This window comes from Lepidochelys kempii, chromosome 15, assembly GCF_965140265.1.
Source record: "Lepidochelys kempii isolate rLepKem1 chromosome 15, rLepKem1.hap2, whole genome shotgun sequence".
Lineage (NCBI taxonomy): Eukaryota > Metazoa > Chordata > Testudines > Cheloniidae > Lepidochelys > Lepidochelys kempii.
In genome coordinates, this window is record NC_133270.1 from 33,113,071 (window position 1) to 33,135,515 (window position 22,445).

At 43.9% G+C, this 22,445-nt stretch overlaps 1 protein-coding gene across 1 annotated transcript in view; it reads left to right on the forward strand.

Moving 5' to 3' along the window:
- CCDC117 (coiled-coil domain containing 117) overlaps nt 1-22,123 on the forward strand; it is a 66,036-nt gene extending 43,913 nt beyond the window's left edge. Inside the window, exons 7-9 of the mRNA XM_073312706.1 lie at nt 20,623-20,736; nt 20,902-20,947; nt 21,884-22,123. Coding sequence (XP_073168807.1) covers nt 20,623-20,736; nt 20,902-20,947; nt 21,884-21,942 — 219 coding nt within the window. The 3' untranslated portion in view covers nt 21,943-22,123. The remainder of the gene's footprint in view (nt 1-20,622; nt 20,737-20,901; nt 20,948-21,883) is intronic.
- The last annotated feature ends 322 nt before the right edge of the window (nt 22,124-22,445 follow it).

Genomic DNA, 22,445 nt, shown 5'->3' on the forward strand with positions numbered 1-22,445 from the left:
TCAGGCAGGCTGGACCCTGGGCTCTAGGACCCTGCGAGGCTGGAGGGTCCCAGAGCTTGGGCTACAGCCCGAGTGTCTACACAGCAATGAAACAGCCTCGCAGCCCAAGCCCTGCGAGCCCGACTTGGCTGGCACGGGCCAGCTGCAGGTTTTTCTTTGCTGTGTAGATGGAATTTAACAAGACTCAAACCAGAGCTGGACATTTATATTGATAACAAGTATATTCAGAATTGTAGTTATTCTTATATCCAATTGAGCCAGTTTGGTTGTTAGCAGTAGTATTTCATTAAGAAAATCATTTCTGCTGTCAGACTTACCAGGACTGTAAATTGCCTGCAGTCCTGATAAGGAGTCAGACAGAATGGCCACTGCAACTGACCGCACATCTAAAACCCAGTTTATTGCTAGTATAATCCCTGTTAGCTCAGCTGTAAAGACGGATACAAAGTTAGTAGCCTTCTGGCTTTCTTGAGTCCAAGTGAGGGCCCGCAGAAAGCTGTTCCCACTCTTCCTGTTTCTTCCTCTTTGGGGCTGTTTGTAGATATTTGGCAATAGTGTCCCCACTTATCACAAATATATTTATTTGCTACATCTTGTAGATTTATCAGTCTTCTCTTATTTATTTCACTATATAATTCCATGTCTATCACAGGGGGATGGTTTTCCAGTAACAGAATATTTTCCCATAGCTATAGATTTGGGTCTTTTTCAGTCCTTTCTTTGCATTAAGAGCCTTCATCCACTTCTGTACTCTACTTATATAGGGAATTTTGAGGTTTTGTTCTACCGTCTCCACTTAATTTCTAGCAGTCATTATATATTAGCTTTGTGTTGTCATCTTTGCTGTTACCTAATACTTTGGCCCAAAAGGTTAAGTCTGAGAGCTTTCTTATAAGAGTGATAGGCATTTCACTGGCTGCTATGTATAATACACACCGAGGTGTAGTAATGAAGGCCCCACATGTGGTATACAATGCTTATGCTTGGACATAGTCTAGTTTTCTCAGATCTGTGTTCCTTGCGGGACGAAATGCCTAGCATCCATACACAATAATAGGCCTAATTAGCACTCGGGGAGCATTACCACTGTTTTCTTATCCACTGCCCAGGATGTTCAAGAGATACTTTAACGTAAGTTAATTCTACCTTTGCACTCATCTTTAATATTTTCAATATGGTGCCTCCAAGTGAGCTTATTATCAAATATCACACCTAAAAATTCAAAAATGTTCATTGTATTTATCTGCTGGTCATATCGATATAACTTCACAGCATTTTGGATTTTCCTTGTTGTGAAGAACATTCCCTTAGAATCTGAAGACTGTGGAGAATTTGAAATCCCACCTGTTTCCTCATTCTGCATTTCTCTTAAGTGCATCATTGATTCTTTTGGCAGCGCTTTCAAAATTTTTGCTTTGGGCCCATTTGGCAAGTTGTCAGCAAAAAATGTGATCCATATTCCTGTACTCCTCTCCTTAGAGAGGTCATTTATCACGATATTAAAGAGGGTTGGGCTAATTACACTTCCCTGTGGCGTTCCATTTGCAATTGAATATATGTTCGAAAAAGCTTTTTCTATTTGAACTTGTATAGTTATTTTGCTTTAGAAGGCCCTTACCATCCGAACATTCTTCCTATATTACCCATTGAGGCCACTTTATGAAGTAGTCCTTCTCTCCATACCACACCATAGGCTTTTTCTATGTCCAGGAAGGTTACTATCATGAATCTTTTGGTTCTCGTGCTTTTTTGTAGTTCTGTCTCTATCCTAACAATGTGGTCAATCATACTCCCACCCCTTCTGAATCCGCTTTGCGTTCCAACTATGAACATAGGTCTTTCCAGGTGTGCTACTCATCTCTCTGCTACCATTCTTTCCATGGTTTTACCTAACGTGCTGTGAGGGCAATTGGTATGTATGCCAAAGGGCTTGAGTTCAACTTACTCGGTTTCTTCACTGGGAAACTAATGGCATGTGTCCAGTCCTTAGGTATTTCACCTTTTCTCCATACACTATTATATCATTTTAGTATCACCCTCAAGCTTCCTTCACTTAGGTGTTTAAGCATTTCAGAGCTTTTTTCATAGAATCATAGGCCTAGAAGAGACCTCGAGAGGTCATCTAGTCCAGTCCCCTGCACTCATGGCAGGACTAACTATTTTCTAGATCATCCCTGACGGGGGTTTGTCTAACCTGCTCTTAAAAATCTCCAGTGATGGAGATTCCACAACCTCCCTAGGCAATTTATTCCAGTGCTTAACCACCCTGACAGTTAGGAAGTTTTTCCTAATGTCCAACCTAAATGGCCCTGGCTGCAATTTAAGTCCATTGCTTCTTGTCCTATCCTCAGAGATTAAGAAGAACAATTTTTCTCCCTCCTCCTTATAACAACCTTTTATGTACTTGAAAACTGTTATCATATCCCCTCTCAGTCTTCTCTTCTCCAGACTAAACAAACCCAATTTTTTTCAATCTTCCTTCATAGACCATGTTTTCTAGACCTTTAATCATTTTTGTTGCTTTTCTCTGGATTTTCTCTAATTTGTCCCCATCTTTCCTGAAATATGGCGCCCAGAACTAGACACAATACTCCAGTTGAGGCCTAATCAGAGCGGAATAGAGCAGAAGAATTACTTCTCGTGTCTTGCTTACAGCACTCCTATTAATACATCCCAGAATGATGTTCACTTTTTTTGCAGAAGTGTTACAATGTTGACTCACATTTAGTTTGTGGTCCACTATGACCCCCAGATCCCTTTCTGTAGTCCTCCTTCCTAGGCAGTCATTTCCCATTTTGTATGCATGCAACTGATTGTTCCTTCCTAAATGGAGTGCTTTGCATTTGTCCTTATTTAATTTAATCCTCTTTACTTCAGACCATTTCTCCAGTTTGTCCAATTCATTTTGAATTTTAATCTTATCCTCCAAAGCACTTGCAACCCCTCCCAGCTTGGTGTCGTCTGCAAACTTAATAAGTGTACTGTCTATACCATTATCTAAATCATTGATAAAGATATTGAACAGAACCGATCCCTGCGTGGCCCCACTCATTATGTCCTTCAAGCATGACTGTGAACTACTGAAAACTACTCTCTGCAGTCGGCTTTCCAACTAGTTTTGCACCCACCTTATAGTAGCTCCATCTAGGTTGCATTTCCCTAGTTTGTTTATGAGAAGGTCATGTGAAACAGTATGAAAAGCTTTACTAAGTCAAGATATACCACGTCTACCGTTTCCCCCCTATCAACAAGGCTTCCTCCTGAGAAGGAACACTTCTCACAATGTTGTTTAATTCGGGCAACCAGGCCTTGCATTTATTTGTAGCACTGTCTGCATTTTGCACGCATACCTGTCTTAGCCAGAGATAGAGGAACTTCATTAAAATATTCCCAAACTGGGTCTCTTTTACGGCCTGCTGCCATTATAGGTTTTTCCTTCTAGTGAGAGAATGGTATGGTAGATCTCGAATCAATGAAGGCTACACTCAGAAAGACCTCAAGACTACTGGAGTATGCTGCGCAAACAGTTTCACTTTTGTTTCTACTGCCTGTCCCTCCCTTCTCACATTTATCTCCAGACTTCTCCTTGTCCAGATCTGTTCCGCCCCGAACAATCTTCTATTCATTGAACTTTTTGAAACTTTGCACTTTTAGAGAGAGGTAAGGGATTGACTCTGTGTACACAAATTTGCAGAGGGACAATAGAGTTGAGGTCTGTTATTTCTCACCTTTATATATTATTTATTCATTTATTTTAAAACATACTCTCATACTAAAGTTTTCATTTAAAATCTTATCTACATCCTCCTCCCATCTCTTCATCATCTCATAATTCTCCATAATTAATGTTCTTTTCCTATCCCAAATTTCTGTCCTCTATCCTCATCATTACAGATTTTTTAAAACATGGTGGCCAGAATTTCTACTTTTTCTTTGCTGGTGCTTATTATATCATGACTTGTAAATGCATGGCTTGGTATCATGTAGGTCTTACTCTATATTCCATTTATTTTCCTAAGTTGTTTATATACCTGTACAGCAAATGCAGCTGGGAAAATTACAGATTTTGAGGTCAGCAACCTTTCAGAAGCGGTGTGCCGAGTCTTCATTTATTCACTCTAATTTAAGGTTTCACGTGCCAGTAATACATTTTAACGTTTTTAGAAGGTCTCTTTCTATAAGTCTTTAGTATATAACTAAACTATTGTTGTCTGTAAAGTAAATAAGGTTTTTAAAATGTTTAAGAAGCTTCATTTAAAATTAAATTAAAATGCAGAGCCCCCTGGATGGTTGGCCACGACCCGGGCAGTGTGAGTGCCACTGAAAATCAGCTCATGTTGCCTACCCCTGCTCTACAGTATTGGCATCTTTATTGACTTTCCTGCAATATGTTCTCCAGATATCTCTTTTTGCCCTTTTTATAGTCCTTTGTGCAACTGTCTTTTTTTCATTTTTTAAAAATATTTCATTAAATCCTTGCTAGGTAAGGAATTTTTTGCTGTCTTATATGCCTTATTCCTTTCCCTGATTACCACCTCACATTCCTTATTCCACCATGGTACCCTTTGCCTATCTCTGAGTGATGTTGGTATCCTAGGAATAGCTAGGCTGGCTGCATTTATGATTCCCTTAGTAGCATTATGACAGAATTCCTCAATATCGTCATTTACACGTTGCTCATTCACATATTCCACACTTTCATTTCTAACGAGCTTCCAATTGCTTTTCTTAGATTCCAAGTAGAGATATTATCCTCATCTTTGATATTTCCTTTTCCTTGATATGTAATTAATGTCAGGATGTGGTCACTACCCATTCCCTCTTCTCTGTAATTTTCCCAGCTGCATTTACTTGCTATGGTACTAGAAGCTATTCCCAGAGCCAAGCATGTGACACTTCTGTCAGCTATATTGAACCTGGCCAGGGTTCTATCATTTAATATTACTAACTTACTCTCTTCAAAGAATTGCTCTAAACCAGTGGTAGTCAATGGGCCGAATCCGAACCACCAGACGTTTTGAACGGACCCCAAAATCTTTTTATTTACTTATTATGATGATGATTGTTATGTTTGTATTTATTTTCTCTGGAGTCTGGACCTTGACTAGACCTTGACCAAGAAATTTGGACCTTGACAAAAAATAATTGACTACCCCTACTCTAAACATTTTCCATTTTTATCATTTTTCTTACTTTCCCACAATCTGTTGTAACTATTCAGATCAGCACAGATAATGAATGGGCATGTGACATCTGTAATTAATTCTTTCAGGTCCATCCCCTCTAGTTTCTTGCATGGGTTATAAATATTATAAAGTCTTAAAGATGCAAGAATTGTTTTGCATCAGTATCTCAGTAACATTATATTTGATATTTAGCTTTTTAATCTCTACTTCAAGATAGGTTTCAGAGGAACAGCCGTGTTAGTCTGTATTCGCAAAAAGAAAAGGAGTACTTGTGGCACCTTAGAGACTAACCAATTTATTTGAGCATGAGCTTTCGTGAGCTACAGCTCACTTCATCAGATGTTTACCGTGGAAACTGCAGCAGACTTTATATACACACAGAAATCATGAAACAATACCTCCTCCCACCCCACTGTCCTGCTGGTAATAGCTTATCTAAAGTGATCAACAGGTGGGCCATTTCCAGCACAAATCCAGGTTTTCTCACCCTCCACCCCCCCACACAAATTCACTCTCCTGCTGGTGCTAGCCCATCCAAAGTGACAACTCTTTACATAATCAAGTCGGGCTATTTCCTGCATAGATCAAGGTTTTCTCACATCCCCCCACCCCCATACACACACAAACTCACTCTCCTGCTGGTAATAGCTCATCTAAACTGACCATTCTCCAGGTTTAAATCCAAGTTAAACCAGAACATCTGGGGGGGGGGGTAGGAAAAAGCAAGAGGAAACAGGCTACCTTGCATAATGACTTAGCCACTCCCAGTCTCTATTTAAGCCTAAATTAATAGTATCCAATTTGCAAATGAATTCCAATTCAGCAGTTTCTCGCTGGAGTCTGGATTTGAAGTTTTTTTGTTTTAAGATAGCGACCTTCATGTCTGTGATTGCGTGACCAGAGAGATTGAAGTGTTCTCCGACTGGTTTATGAATGTTATAATTCTTGACATCTGATTTGTGTCCATTTATTCTTTTACGTAGAGACTGTCCAGTTTGACCAATGTACATGGCAGAGGGGCATTGCTGACACATGATGGCATAGATCACATTGGTGGATGTGCAGGTGAACGAGCCTCTGATAGTGTGGCTGATGTTATTAGGCCCTGTGATGGTGTCCCCTGAATAGATATGTGGGCACAATTGGCAACGGGCTTTGTTGCAAGGATAAGTTCCTGGGTTAGTGGTTCTGTTGTGTGGTATGTGGTTGTTGGTGAGTATTTGCTTCAGGTTGCGGGGCTGTCTGTAGGCAAGGACTGGCCTGTCTCCCAAGACTTGTGAGAGTGTTGGGTCATCCTTTAGGATAGGTTGTAGATCCTTAATAATGCGTTGGAGGGGTTTTAGTTGGGGGCTGAAGGTGACGGCTAGTGGCGTTCTGTTATTTTCTTTGTTAGGCCTGTCCTGTAGTAGGTAACTTCTGGGAACTCTTCTGGCTCTATCAATCTGTTTCTTTACTTCTGCAGGTGGGTATTGTAGTTGTAAGAAAGCTTGACAGAGATCTTGTAGGTGTTTGTCTCTGTCTGAGGGGTTGGAGCAAATGCGGTTGTATCGCAGAGCTTGGCTGTAGACGATGGATCGTGTGGTGTGGTCAGGGTGAAAGCTGGAGGCATGCAGGTAGGAATAGCGGTCAGTAGGTTTACGGTATAGGGTGGTGTTTATGTGGCCATTGTTTATTAGCACTGTAGTGTCCAGGAAGTGGATCTCTTGTGTGGACTGGACCAGGCTGAGGTTGGTGGTGGGATGGAAATTGTTGAAATCATGGTGGAATTCCTCAAGGGCTTCTTTTCCATGGGTCCAGATGATGAAGATGTCATCAATATAGCGCAAGTAGAGTAGGGGCTTTAGGGGACGAGAGCTGAGGAAGCGTTGTTCTAAATCAGCCATAAAAATGTTGGCATACTGTGGGGCCATGCGGGTACCCATAGCAGTGCCGCTGATCTGAAGGTATACATTGTCCCCAAATGTGAAATAGTTATGGGTAAGGACAAAGTCACAAAGTTCAGCCACCAGGTTAGCCGTGACATTATCGGGGATAGTGTTCTTGACGGCTTGTAGTCCATCTTTGTGTGGAATGTTGGTGTAGAGGGCTTCTACATCCATAGTAGCCAGGATGGTGTTATCAGGAAGATCACCGATGGATTGAAGTTTCCTCAGGAAGTCAGTGGTGTCTCGAAGGTAGCTGGGAGTGCTGGTAGCGTAGGGCCTGAGGAGGGAGTCTACATAGCCAGACAATCCTGCTGTCAGGGTGCCAATGCCTGAGATGATGGGGCGCCCAGGATTTCCAGGTTTATGGATCTTGGGTAGTAGATAGAATATCCCAGGTCGGGGTTCCAGGGGTGTGTCTGTGCGGATTTGATCTTGTGCTTTTTCAGGAAGTTTCTTGAGCAAATGCTGTAGTTGCTTTTGGTAACTCTCAGTGGGATCAGAGGGTAATGGCTTGTAGAAACTCGTGTTGGAGAGCTGCCGAGCAGCCTCTTGTTCATATTCCGACCTATTCATGATGACAACAGCACCTCCTTTGTCAGCCTTTTTGATTATGATGTCAGAGTTGTTTCTGAGGCTGTGGATGGCATTGCGTTCCGCATGGCTGAGGTTATGGGGCAAGTGATGCTGCTTTTTTGATGCTGAAATTGTGGAAAAGCAGCATCACTTGCCCCATAACCTCAGCCATGCGGAACGCAATGCCATCCACAGCCTCAGAAACAACTCTGACATCATAATCAAAAAGGCTGACAAAGGAGGTGCTGTTGTCATCATGAATAGGTCGGAATATGAACAAGAGGCTGCTCGGCAGCTCTCCAACACGAGTTTCTACAAGCCATTACCCTCTGATCCCACTGAGAGTTACCAAAAGCAACTACAGCATTTGCTCAAGAAACTTCCTGAAAAAGCACAAGATCAAATCCGCACAGACACACCCCTGGAACCCCGACCTGGGATATTCTATCTACTACCCAAGATCCATAAACCTGGAAATCCTGGGCGCCCCATCATCTCAGGCATTGGCACCCTGACAGCAGGATTGTCTGGCTATGTAGACTCCCTCCTCAGGCCCTACGCTACCAGCACTCCCAGCTACCTTCGAGACACCACTGACTTCCTGAGGAAACTTCAATCCATCGGTGATCTTCCTGATAACACCATCCTGGCTACTATGGATGTAGAAGCCCTCTACACCAACATTCCACACAAAGATGGACTACAAGCCGTCAAGAACACTATCCCCGATAATGTCACGGCTAACCTGGTGGCTGAACTTTGTGACTTTGTCCTTACCCATAACTATTTCACATTTGGGGACAATGTATACCTTCAGATCAGCGGCACTGCTATGGGTACCCGCATGGCCCCACAGTATGCCAACATTTTTATGGCTGATTTAGAACAACGCTTCCTCAGCTCTCGTCCCCTAAAGCCCCTACTCTACTTGCGCTATATTGATGACATCTTCATCATCTGGACCCATGGAAAAGAAGCCCTTGAGGAATTCCACCATGATTTCAACAATTTCCATCCCACCACCAACCTCAGCCTGGTCCAGTCCACACAAGAGATCCACTTCCTGGACACTACAGTGCTAATAAACAATGGCCACATAAACACCACCCTATACCGTAAACCTACTGACCGCTATTCCTACCTGCATGCCTCCAGCTTTCACCCTGACCACACCACACGATCCATCGTCTACAGCCAAGCTCTGCGATACAACCGCATTTGCTCCAACCCCTCAGACAGAGACAAACACCTACAAGATCTCTGTCAAGCTTTCTTACAACTACAATACCCACCTGCAGAAGTAAAGAAACAGATTGATAGAGCCAGAAGAGTTCCCAGAAGTTACCTACTACAGGACAGGCCTAACAAAGAAAATAACAGAACGCCACTAGCCGTCACCTTCAGCCCCCAACTAAAACCCCTCCAACGCATTATTAAGGATCTACAACCTATCCTAAAGGATGACCCAACACTCTCACAAGTCTTGGGAGACAGGCCAGTCCTTGCCTACAGACAGCCCCGCAACCTGAAGCAAATACTCACCAACAACCACATACCACACAACAGAACCACTAACCCAGGAACTTATCCTTGCAACAAAGCCCGTTGCCAATTGTGCCCACATATCTATTCAGGGGACACCATCACAGGGCCTAATAACATCAGCCACACTATCAGAGGCTCGTTCACCTGCACATCCACCAATGTGATCTATGCCATCATGTGTCAGCAATGCCCCTCTGCCATGTACATTGGTCAAACTGGACAGTCTCTACGTAAAAGAATAAATGGACACAAATCAGATGTCAAGAATTATAACATTCATAAACCAGTCGGAGAACACTTCAATCTCTCTGGTCACGCAATCACAGACATGAAGGTCGCTATCTTAAAACAAAAAAACTTCAAATCCAGACTCCAGCGAGAAACTGCTGAATTGGAATTCATTTGCAAATTGGATACTATTAATTTAGGCTTAAATAGAGACTGGGAGTGGCTAAGTCATTATGCAAGGTAGCCTGTTTCCTCTTGCTTTTTCCTACCCCCCCCCCAGATGTTCTGGTTTAACTTGGATTTAAACCTGGAGAATGGTCAGTTTAGATGAGCTATTACCAGCAGGAGAGTGAGTTTGTGTGTGTATGGGGGTGGGGGGGATGTGAGAAAACCTTGATCTATGCAGGAAATAGCCCGACTTGATTATGTAAAGAGTTGTCACTTTGGATGGGCTAGCACCAGCAGGAGAGTGAATTTGTGTGGGGGGGTGGAGGGTGAGAAAACCTGGATTTGTGCTGGAAATGGCCCACCTGTTGATCACTTTAGATAAGCTATTACCAGCAGGACAGTGGGGTGGGAGGAGGTATTGTTTCATGATTTCTGTGTGTATATAAAGTCTGCTGCAGTTTCCACGGTAAACATCTGATGAAGTGAGCTGTAGCTCACGAAAGCTCATGCTCAAATAAATTGGTTAGTCTCTAAGGTGCCACAAGTACTCCTTTTCTTTTTACTTCAAGATAGTTCAGGGTTCTCCTTCATGAAGATGCAGACACCTCATCCTTTCCTGTTTCTTTACACCACATGGTGGGATTTTATAATCTAGTTTTCCTGTTAGCCAAGTCTCTTGTACGCATATTATCTCATGCTTTGTCTTCATATCAATAATATTTTTCATTTAATAATTTCATTTAATAATTCCTGTCCATACGCTATTAGGCTATGGGCATTCCAACTGAAAATAGTCACCACCATTCTTTAACCTTCAACAGAGCCAGTTATCTCATCATAGAAGGCAATCCATTTGGTCAGGTGTGACTTGCCCTTGGTGAATCCATGTTGACTGTTCCCCATCACCTTGGGTAGTCAAATAAATCTGTGCAAAGTGGCTGTGAAATGCTCCCAAAACACAATTGTAGCACTTGGGCACAGAGTTAAATGACTGCACACGGTACAGTGCAGGGAGGCCCTGAAACTATAGATCCAAAATCATTCACATACTGGTTTTTTTACACAAATAGCTTGTGAACGATTCATCCTGAATATTCAGTATTCAGTGTTTGTTAGTTAGCCTAGTTTTGGCTTTAAGAAGGGCTAGGTGAGAGGGACAGGGCATAGTTTGGGATATTGTGGGGTAATTACTGTTTGTATTTGAAGATAGGTAGGAATGAGACCATGTCTACACTACCACTTATGTTGGCAAAACTTATGTTGCTCAGAGGTGTGAAAAAACCTCCCCCCTAGCAACATAAGTTTTGCTGGCTTAAGCAGTTGAGGGAGGGTTGTGGGTCTGTCACTAGGGGTGCACAGCACTATATTGGTGGGAGGTGATTTAATCATGTCAGCGGGAGAGCTCTCTACCACCAGCATAGAGCAGCTACCCAAGAGATCTTATAGCAGCGCATCTGCATCGGTACAGCCATGCCATTGTAAGCTCTCTAGTGTAGACATAGCCTAATGTATTTATTTCTGATTCATGATTTTATGTAATGGCAAGGCACATTAAGCCATCTTGGAGGATGCTTAGTGTTATATCTAAATCTAAATTAATTGTTTTTAACAGTGACTGATCAGTGCAGTATGAATTTCAAATTTAGAACATTACAATTGACTATAGAACTGAAAAATTGCTTTTAGCAAACACTGAAGGATACTTGTCATAACATTTGGTTTGCAGTGAGTATTTGCACTACTAAAGCTTGAATGCTTTAAAATGAAAGGCTCATGGGAAGAGATAATTGTTTTAATCCAAATGAATATTTGTGGAAGATTTTTCCACTGTTTGGTCAGTTCTAGTTTTTATTGTGAAATGTGGAACATTAATACACAGAAATACTGCAGAGTTTTTGAAGAGGTATGAGGACATCTAGTGGTTGATGTCCCTAAGTACATGCTGAGATCTCCCTGTGGGATGTATCTCTCCAGAAAGAGGAAATATGCAGAAATGATGACACTATTTGAGTTTTTAAAGCAAATATATCTGAAGATGCCAAAAGCTAAAATTGTTCATGCTATTTCAAAATCTGAAACTCATTAAACACTCATTGATTCTCAGAATGGGCTTCTTGATCAGTGACATGGCCCATTCCTATTGTGAAACATGTCTGAAAAGATGAAGGCTATCAGTTTTACACCTAGCACATCGGTGATTAAAAAATGGGTGTGTGCATGGGCCTGACTGTATTCAGAAAAGTATCTTTTCTACCAATACGGGTTGTTAGGAGGAGGAATGACATTTTCTTTTACCTTTGAAATAGCTAGGCCTTGAGCACTTGTGCCCCAGAATGCGCTCTTCCTACAGACTATGTGAGATTTGAATTTGTAAATACCAGGGCCCATCTGAAAGTGAACCAGGGCTGTTGGTTCCCTTCTAATGTCATCTGAAAGGTAGAGGGGGAAGGTTCTTCTCTCTCTGCTCAACTTTGAGGTGGTATCAGAGGAGACCACTGCGCAAGTTTGGCAGATTTTCTGTGCAGCTCCTTGGTATTTCCAGATGTTCTGTGATCTGGATGGAGCACAAATTTGATTGATTGATTCAAATATTTTTTGAATATATGCTACAAAGATAAACTCACAGGCACCCACCCCTGGTGACAGACCCACTACCTTCCCTCAATTATCAAATCCTTACAGTAATCTGTCGATGTCTGCTCAGGAACTCCTACAACCCTAACCAGCACAGCATCTAGTAACTGTAGGGAGTGGATACTTTTGGATACACTACCTGATTTTTCAAATTGGAAAATAACAGCAGTATGAAGTCTCAGAATGACCTCCAAATCATCATGAATAACAGGGCAGAGGGATGGCAATGTTATGTACAATGCTCGTACACTCTCCTTTCTTCTGCACCTCAGCTTAAGTCTTTGCTGAAGCTCAATGTTTTCCCTTTTCAGATTTTTCAGAAAGTATGACACAGAATTACCCTCTGGGCTATGTACATAAAATGCTGATTCGTAGGTGTTAGTACTTCCCAGTCAACTCCAAAGAGAGACTAAAATACAGTTTCTTAGTAAAACAAATATGTAACACACAGAAAACATATAGTTGAGATACTGCGAATAACTTTTAAACAAAAGCTTCTAAGCAATATATCTCCTGGTATTCCTTATGCAGACTTTGCCCACGTTGTTTCTGTTACATATATTTAACTATAAGGCTCCAATCTAACACTTACAGCCCTACATTGCTATGATTCTCTGTGGATTACAAGTACAAGCTTCATTGTGTGGCATGAGAGCACTATATCCCAATATCAGACAAGGAAGTCACTGAATTCTCTCTGTGGTAATGAAGAAGCAAAGGTAAGATCCTGAACACCACTCCCCCCAGCACCCTCCAATCACAAGCTCCTTTGTGCTGGGTAAAAGTGCTGGGGTGGTGTACATGGGCACGAAAAGCCCTGTAACTGTCTGGGGGAAGATTCCTCCAGCTCAGTCCTGGTAGACGACATTGTAAAGTTGTCTTCTGGGAATCTCTCACAAGCCCTAGGAGATGGGGTGTGGCTATGGGCAAAATAGGCTTGTCAGGAATGGGGCCAGAGCACACAGTGCTCCAGAGATCCAGGCAGTGCTATGGCCCACAGTGGAATCTGATGCCCCTGTTGAAACTTAGGACATCCTCAGCTTCCCCTTGGGGTGGTAGAAACAGAACATGTGACAGTGTGTATTTTATTCCACCACTCGGTACTATGGTGGCCCTAACACATGAGAGCGTGTGCGGTGCAGCCCACTGCACATATTTCTATGCCTTGTCCATAATGTGAATCTCATCTCTGTAGACACTGCTGCTACTTGACTCATTTGGATTCAAATCAATGTCCATAAAAGCTTTGGGGCAGGGAACCATCTTTTCTTTCACGTTCGTACAGTGGCCAACACAACCATAGCACAGATCTTGATCAGTGTGTCCGTGTGCCATTGCAGTGCTGATAATAATCAGGAATAATAATAATAACAAACAAGCATAAAACACAACACAGGCAAGTCACCCAATTTCCTCTTGGACTAAGGCACTTCCACTTCCATAACGTGTAGCAGTAACGCTATTAGAAAGACTATAGACAGAACAATAACAGGAGTGTGACAGTACAAAAAGGCTTTAGCTCATGTAGGTGAATGGTGATCCCTGCTGTTCCTCACCAGGAAGGAGTTGCAAAGAGACACCAGAACTGAATGGAAATCTGCAGTTTAATGTGGGATGCAGTATTTTAATGGCATATTCCATCCTTGCAAAATTAGAGTTGCTCACTCACTTAGGAAAGTACTTCCTTTTTCAACATGAGCTCAGTAACGCCCCCAGCCATGGAATGGCTTTCCCCCTTCTCTGTATATTTTTTCTGGCGTTTGCATGACCATTTCTGAATATGTTGAGGCACACTGTTCAGCTGGGTGTGCAGTCCAGTGGCATGCCCTCTTCCCCCTAGAAATGTCATTTGATGGAGTGGGTGTATAAACACCACACTGGTTAATCAGGGTTAACAGGAGCCTGAGCCCAGTTAGGCCATAGTGTGGCACCTGGAGGGGTGTTAGGCATTACTGGTGATCAAACCCAACTGGGTCTTCATGAAAGAAGAAGCACAAGGCAGTGGAAAAAGGGGTAGGGAAGAAACCTGTGTGAGAGAGGCTTGATTTCAGAGCTAGTGGGTCCTGAGCTCGAAAGAAGTCTGGGAGGCTAGGGGCTGCAAAGTCTAGGATGATAGGCATGTTTTCTTTAGTTGTGAGGAGCTAGAGGCAATGAAGCACAAAAGGCAGTAATAGTAAAGCTTAAGGGGTGCTTGGATTGAAGTTTGGGGGACTGTGGAGAGGCGCTGTAGGAAGGGTAGGCTCCTGTGGCGGCCCCTGAGGAGGGAGTTTCCAGGGAGGAAGCTCTGTGAGGCAGATCTCTGAAATAAAAGCAAGAAGGAATTTTGCAGGCATCAGGCTGAGTCCCAGTAGGAAACCCTGCAGAAGGAGGCTGTGGGCACTTGAGAGTTCTTTGAATGGTCTACACTGAAGATCCTGGCTGAGGATCTATGGGTCCTAATAACCCCTAGCCAGAGAAGCGGAAGACACTGGAACTTCAAGCATTGTTTTATGTAAACTTGGGAGTGGAGTACCCTGAAAGGTGTGTGGAACTAAAACATGACCTGGCTGGACTCTGGAGGGCTGAGTCATGAGAAGAAGTGACTCATCACAGAACTAGCACAACTGTTGGCAAGGGGTGCTGGAGACGAAGGTGCTGCTACACCCTACCCAACCATGAGGGCATGCATCTGCAGTAAGCCCAGTCTTCTACACATCACGAATCAAACACTGGTGGTAACTAGAGAACATCTGAAATTCGGGGGTTAAAATGCAGTTGCTGACACACTGAGCTCCAACATTGTTAGTGGCTGCAGCTATAATCTCTTAATGTGGATTTAATTTGTCAAGTGATAAGGCGATTCAGCCATCCCAATGATAAACCACCAAAATAATCACAGTCGCATCAGCAGTATTTCTGTTTTAAATTAGAGAAGCTAGTCTCCAGGTCTTGCCAAGAAAACAAAGAGCTTCTGGGGGTAGGTGCTGACCACTGACCTTGCTATGCTTAATCTGTTGACATTTGGCTTCCCCATTGAAGAGATTTCTAGGATGCTGTATGTAGGGATTACATTATAGGTCCCGCATCATTTAAAATGAAGACTGGAGACCTTAGTGTGGAGGACTGGGTTGCTCAGAAAAGTTAGTGGAACACAGAGACTTTAATCTCTCACCTGTTGGTCTGAGGCCAGGCCAGGCCAGTGGTGGTGAAAAGCCATCCCTCATGATGGCCATTTGCTGCCCCTGACTGTATGTGACCTGAATTTCCAGGCTGGAAGGATTACTTCTTAGTGGACAGATGTCCGCACCATAGTTGGTACAAATTGGTCCTCCTTGCTGTCATCCTGAGATTAAAGGACACGGGCTGTGAGATACCGAGACTGAAACCTCCTTTTAGACACTATTACTGCATTGAATTACCTATTTGGGGGGCAAGAGTGGTTGTCTCACTTTTTCTTGTGTAAGCAGTGTCAGGATGAGCTCCGCCCTGACATCTGGTGGTGAGGTGTGGTAAGTTGTGGAAAAGAACTTCAGGGGCTGATCTCATTTGCATAGGCGCACCCACCTTGCCTAGAATGAGGCCATAGCTGCCCAAATGGTCACTTTGGCTGCTGTGGGATCCCCAGTGTCTCTGTTATTGGGGCAGGAAGAATAAATTGTTATTACCCTGATTATGGGAACTGTGCTTGGAACTGTACTTGGCCTTTTGTTATGATGGAGGGACTCACCATCAACTAAGTAGCACTCGCTAGGCAAGGGTCATGGGTTCCAAAACTGTGTGAATTGGGAGAGGCTGGGGACAAGTATTAATACTTGGTGGTATGGGCCTGTTGGTGAGGGCCTTATGTGTTAATTGCACTTCCTCCTCTCTCTACTGTGGAATATCAGGGCTAATTTTGATTTCATTAGAAGTCTAGTTACAGGCTGCTGAGCTCACTTTAGGCTAATAGTGCACAAGCACTGAGGCTCCCCTATTACAAGCTGAATTCACCAAAGAGCTGAACTGACTAAGAGCTGAAATCACTGAGCGTTGTGTTGAGTAGTGGGGGAGCCTGAAGATATATTGTGGAGCAGTTTGCGGGACGGCTGGAGTGCCTTGTGGACAGGCTGGTGGAGCAGTTCATAGGATGGCGGGAGCTGCTGGTGGGATGCGGAGCAGTTTGTGGGACGGCAGGAGCTGCTTGTGGGTCGCAGAGCGGAGCTGAGCGAAGCAGTTCGTGGGGCGGCTGGTGGAGCGGAGCGGAGCCCTATGGAGCTGTGGGGCGGTCAGCTTCAGATCGTGTAAGGTGCCTCTTACCCCCGCCCCCATCTCCACCCAGGTTGGGAGGTAAAGCTCTGCAGATAAACTTTCGAACTCTGGGGCTGCCCTGACAAGGGACAGAGACTTTTGGGTCATTGGACTTTTGGGACTTTGGGTGATTTGGGGATGCTGGACTCAAGAACCAAAGGGGAAGGGCATGCCCCCATTTGCTTGGGGTGGGTTTTTTTTTTTTGCTCATGGGTTGTGTTATGAATCCTGTTGGTGGTGTTTCCCCCAACATAATGCCACATTGTTTCTCTCTGTTATTAAAAGGCTTTTTGCTACACTCAGACTAAGTGCTTGCGAGAGGAGAAGTATTGCCTCTTGGAGGCGCCCAGCAGGGGTGGTATATATTTGTCCCAGGTCACTGGGTGGGGGCTCGAGCCGGTTTGCAGTGTGTTATTGGAATGGATCCCCTAGATATTGAACCCGGCCCTTGTTGTTGCCAACTCTGATGGGCAGAAGGGTTACACTTGTACCCTGGCATCTTCAGCTGCTGTCTTTCCAGCTGAGAATTGAGCTAGGAAGTAGAATTCCCAGAACTGGTGGGCTAATGACATAGAAGTAAGTAACACTGATCATTCTCTTTCACACACGTAATTATCTTTTTCCTGGGAAACTACAGCAGTTTGGCTTGTTTTTGCTAGAGGAATCGGATTAAACTTAGACTGTAAACTTTCTCTCTAATAGAGAATTGAAAGTAGTTGAGTTCTCACTCTCCATGTCTCCCATTGTTCATTGTTGTTCAGACCCACTCTTGTCTATTACAGAGTAGGTGATTAATTGCATTCATTTCTGCTTCACAGAAGCCCAAGTTCGTCACTACTCCTGAATTTCACAGAAAGCTCAGTGGAAACAGCAGCACTGAAACCTTTGTCTGTCTAGCAGCAAGAGGGTTAACTCAATGATTCAGCAATCTGAGGTTTGCATGGCAACAATAATTAGGGAGGCTATTAAACAGTAACTACTAAAGTTAGCTTTGAATCTCCAGGACCAGATAACTGCATCTCACAGTTCTTTGGCCAGTTCTTTAAAAACATTTAGCTATTGAGGGTGAAATTTAACACATCTCAAATACTGAGGAGGTTCCAGAAGACTGGAAAAAAGCTAATGTATCAATATTTAAAAAGAAGAATAACTGGAATGACCCAAGTATTTATAACCAGTTGGCTTGACATTGATTCTGGGGAAAATCATTGAATGGCTGATATGGGAATGCCACCAATAAAGAATGTAAGGATTGTAACATAATTATTGCCAGTCAGTAGGATTTTATGGAGAATAGGTCTTATCAGACAATCTCTATTATTTTTGGAGGATATTGCTGGTTTGGCTGACTTAACATTAGATTTCTCTAAGGCATTTGTCTCCCCAGTTCCTCACCTAGAATGGGGCACCACTGCTCACAAGTGCCCTGGAGACTTGTCTTCAGTCTGTTTAATCAGTTCCTCTGGCTCAGCTCCCTGAATTGCTGCAGAAAGAAGATGGCTAGGCTAGATTCATAGCCTTCAGAAGGTACATCATCCTGCAGCCAGGGTGTGATTAACAGGTCACAGAGACGTACTCTCAATGGCTGTGGTCCATCTAGCTCACTAAAAACAGAAGTGAGGACATGGCAGCATGGACTGCATGAGTGTAACCCTTCCTCCAGGTGGTGCCAGCAGCAACCAGGGCTGGGTTCAATATCTAGGGGTTCCTTTCCATCCATACAGCATAGAACCGACTCGAGCCCCCACCCAGTAACCTGGGAAAATTACACACCACCCCGGGCACCTCTGAGAGGCCATACTTCCCCACTCGCAAGCACAGTCTGAGTGTAGAAAAGAAACTTTTAATAAAAGGAGGGAAGTGATTAAAAGTGTTAATTTGGGAAAACACAGCAAACAGGATTCATAAACAGAAACCATGAGCAAAAGACCTACCCCCACGTAAGTTGGGCATTGTCCTTTTCCCCTCAGATTCTTAAGTCCAGCAACGTAAAAGTCCCTTTAACGTGCCCATCCCTTCACTGCAACCCATTCTCAGTTGCTATCCTTGGTCAGTGCAGATTCAGAGTTCACCTCCCACCCTGGGTAAAAGTACTGAGGCACCTTACTCGCTCCATGGCCTCTCTCTGCCAGCCACCCTACTGGTCGTTCACTGCGCCTCTCCGCCAGCCGCTCGCTGAGCCACCTGGCCACCCCACCAGTTGCTCACTGTGCCACCTGGCTGCCCTGCCAGCCACTTACTCTGCTTGCTGCCTCACCATCTGCTCATTCACCAGCCAACTGTCAGTCACCTGCCTCGACCTCTGCACATCAGTCTCTTAGTGATTTTCAGCTCTTTCCAGGCTGGGCAGAAACACTGCCCCATCACAACTGACTTTTAGCTCTGATTGAACATTTTAAAATAACAAAAAGGCTCCTAATGAAGCCCATTTAGTTCTTTCTTTAAAGAGTGGGAAGGAACAAGTTAAACCAGTCCAGGAAGAACCCTTGGTGAAGTTGTGCTACCTCCTAGCTGTGCTACACTTGTCCCCTCTCCTTCCAATCTTAATGCTTCATAGAGGGTCTGGGTTTTTGGAAATCTTTCCTTGGTATCTGAAGCTACTTTGAGCTCAGATACTATGGTGATGACAGGTTTCAGAGCAGCAGCCGTGTTAGTCTGTATTCGCAAAAAGAAAAGGAGTACTTGTGGCACCTTAGAGACTAACCAATTTATTTGAGCATAAGCTTTCGTGAGCTACAGCTCACTTCATCGGATGCATACTGTGGAAACTGCATTTGTGGAAACTGGATTTGTGCTGGAAATGGCCCACCTTGATTATCATACACATTGTAAAGAGAGTGGTCACTTTAGATAAGCTATTACCAGCAGGAGAGTGGGGTGGGAGGAGGTATTGTTTCATGGTCTCTGTGTATATAAATCTCTCCACTGTATTTTCCACGATATGCATCCGATGAAGTGAGCTGTAGCTCACGAAAGCTCATGCTCAAATAACTTGGTTAGTCTCTAAGGTGCCACAAGTACTCCTTTTCTTTTTATGGTGATGAGTGCATAATAAATACATAGATTAAGATGTAAAGCTGTCCAGAGTGCATAGCTGCTTGCCCAACATCTTACAGTGAGCTGACCACATTCCAACTGCTCTGTACCCTGACCCCAGCCACAAATTGTCACTTTTCACAATCTGCACCAACTGGGAAGCAACTCTGCCTGTTCTGTGTGACAAAGTTGTGTTTAATTTAAAGGTTCATCTCTACTGCACGCTGCTTTCAGCAGTAGGTCTAGGTAGCAGTGTAGCTGGTGAGGCTTGGCTTAGAGAAGTAAAGGAAGTGTTGGGGGGGGGTATATGAGCATGTACCCTGCATGTCTCTATTTGCCCAAGCTGTGCCTCACCAACTACTCTGCTAATTTTAACGGTGTAGTGTCTTGCTGACTGTCCACCTGCTGGAGCCTTTCCCTGCAAAGGGGGAAGGCAGCTGGGAAAGGCTGAGCAGTGAAAAGCAGGCTGTGCCCATTCTGATTCATAGCTGTACCTGTCAGTGACTGGCTCTGGCAGAGAGGGGGCAGTGGGAAAGGTTCGGCTCCCTTGCTGCCTCCCTTGTGCAGCATGTCAGTGAAAGGCTCTGGCAGTGTGGAAGCAGCCTGCTTTTCATCGTGATATGTAGCTACATGGACGCTACGCACTGCTGCCAATGGTGTAGAGTGCAGATGTAGCCTAATATCTAACATGATTCTAGTACTACCCATTGCAAAGGCTCTTTCAGTACTGTAGAAACTACAGGGATTTCTTTACTAATACTTTAATATAGCTGAGTGGCTGCTGCAAGCCATCCCAGATTCCGTGTAAGTAATCCCACACACCAGGGGAATGAAGGGGAAATGAAGAATTGTGCCTGGTGTCTTCAGCCCTCCTGGGTTGGGTACAACTCTTTTTAGGAGGCCAACAGGTGTTGCAATGGTAGTGTGCAAAAGTGTGGTCCTATGCTGCAGGTCTGGCATGAGAGAGAGAGAGGTGAGTATTTCTATCTGAATCTCTGTGAATGGCTTCCGGCTCAAGGTCTCCACAGTATAGTAAGAAATACTACTTTTTTTTCTTAAAGATGGAGAGACTGGGAGCATGCACAGGATGCACAAGCAGAGTTGACCTTAAGATTTATCGCACCCCAAACAGGATCTTGGACTTGGTATATGGAGTCTGCAGTTCCAGGCATATGGTAGATGTTTAATGCCGGTTTGACGCTATAAATGCTTGTGCTAAAATTTACATTTGTCTATTGACCACCTTCACTTGTTTATTGAAGACCACTTCAATTTAATTTGTCCAAATGACTAAGTTCTTGACTGCTGAGCCTCAAGCTGTTCCTTTTTGTGCTTCTTAGGACTCTTCCTATGCACCAGAACATGAGGGGATGCTATTAGATACATGTAAGTGTAGATTCACTCAATGATCCACTTCTAGGATTTCATTTTCTATGGGTTTCCAATGTGATTATTCCCTGTGGGGCAGAAAATGCACTTACTAGAGAGGAACCACTGCCTGCTTGTCTAACTAGGGGTGCTGGAATAAAGGTTGCTGTAACATAAAATCACTCAAGGATGTTGCAGAACTTCTCTCAAGTGTACTGTAATTCTGGTCAACACCTTAAAATGGATCCCAAGGGCCCAGATAATGGTGTCTTTTGATAGTGTGATGAATGTTCAAATATCTCCTAAAATTGAGAGCCTGGCCAATAGATCTTATGGTATTTTTCACAGGAAACTGGGTGTTAGCCTAATTAACCTGCTGAAATTCCAGTTTGAGGAATTGCATTTTGCCAACCTAAATTCCCTCTTCCAGATTAAACTGTGCTATGCAGTGCTGATATGTGGCAGTTAAACTACCATGTTCTTCCCCAAGGGTGGCTACATTTCACTCGTGGGGATAAGGATTCCTATGTACGCACACTGTGCAGAATGAGTAAAGTCTGTACTGTTCTTTTGGCTCCACATCTGTGGAATAACTTTTATAAAAAAATGGCTATTAAAGGGAGATATGATAGTGTATAAAATCATGAATGGTGTAGAGAAAGTGCATAAGGAAGTGTTGTTTACTCCTTTACGCAAGAACTAGAAGTCACCCAATGAAACGTTAGGCAGCAGGCTTAAAACTAAAGGAAGTGCTTCATCATACAACACAAAATCAACATGTGAAACTTGTTGCCAAGGGATGTTGTGAAGGCCAAAAGTATAACTGGGTTCAAAATAGCTATTGGCCAAGATGGTCAGGGACACAACAACATGCTCTGAGTGTCCCTAACCTCTGACGGCCAGGGATAGATGGATCACTCAGTAATTGTCTTGTTCTGTTTATTCCCTCTGAAGCACCTGCACTGGCCGCTGCTGGAAGACAGGGTGCTGGGCGAGATGGACCATTAGTCTGACCCAGTACAGCTATTCTTATGTTCTTATCAAGGCTGGTAACTAACCCTCTGTCCTTGCAATACCACCAGGAAGAGCTTATTTCTAAAATCATAGACTGTCTGCATGTCTAAACAAAGAGACAGAGACATTCTCCCCTTTGGAAGGCTTACTTCAGAACTGTAGAGGCCAGAAATTTAGCTTAATTTTAGCTTAATACTAAAAAATGAAGGTTCTTCAGAAGCTGATAGAATCAGCCACTAGACTGGGGCGGGCAGACTACGGCCCAGGCGGGCAAACTATGGCCCTCGAGCTTCCACCGGGGAGTGGGGTTGGGGGCTTGCTATGCTTCACACGGCTCCCAGAAGCAGTGGCATGTCCCCACTCCGGCTCCGACATGTAGGGACAGCCAAGGGGCTCTGCATGCTGCCCCCCCCACAGCTCCCATTGGCCGGGAACTGTGGCCCATGGGAGCTGCAGGGGTGGCACCTGTGGACAGGGCGGTGCACAGAACGACTTGGCCGTG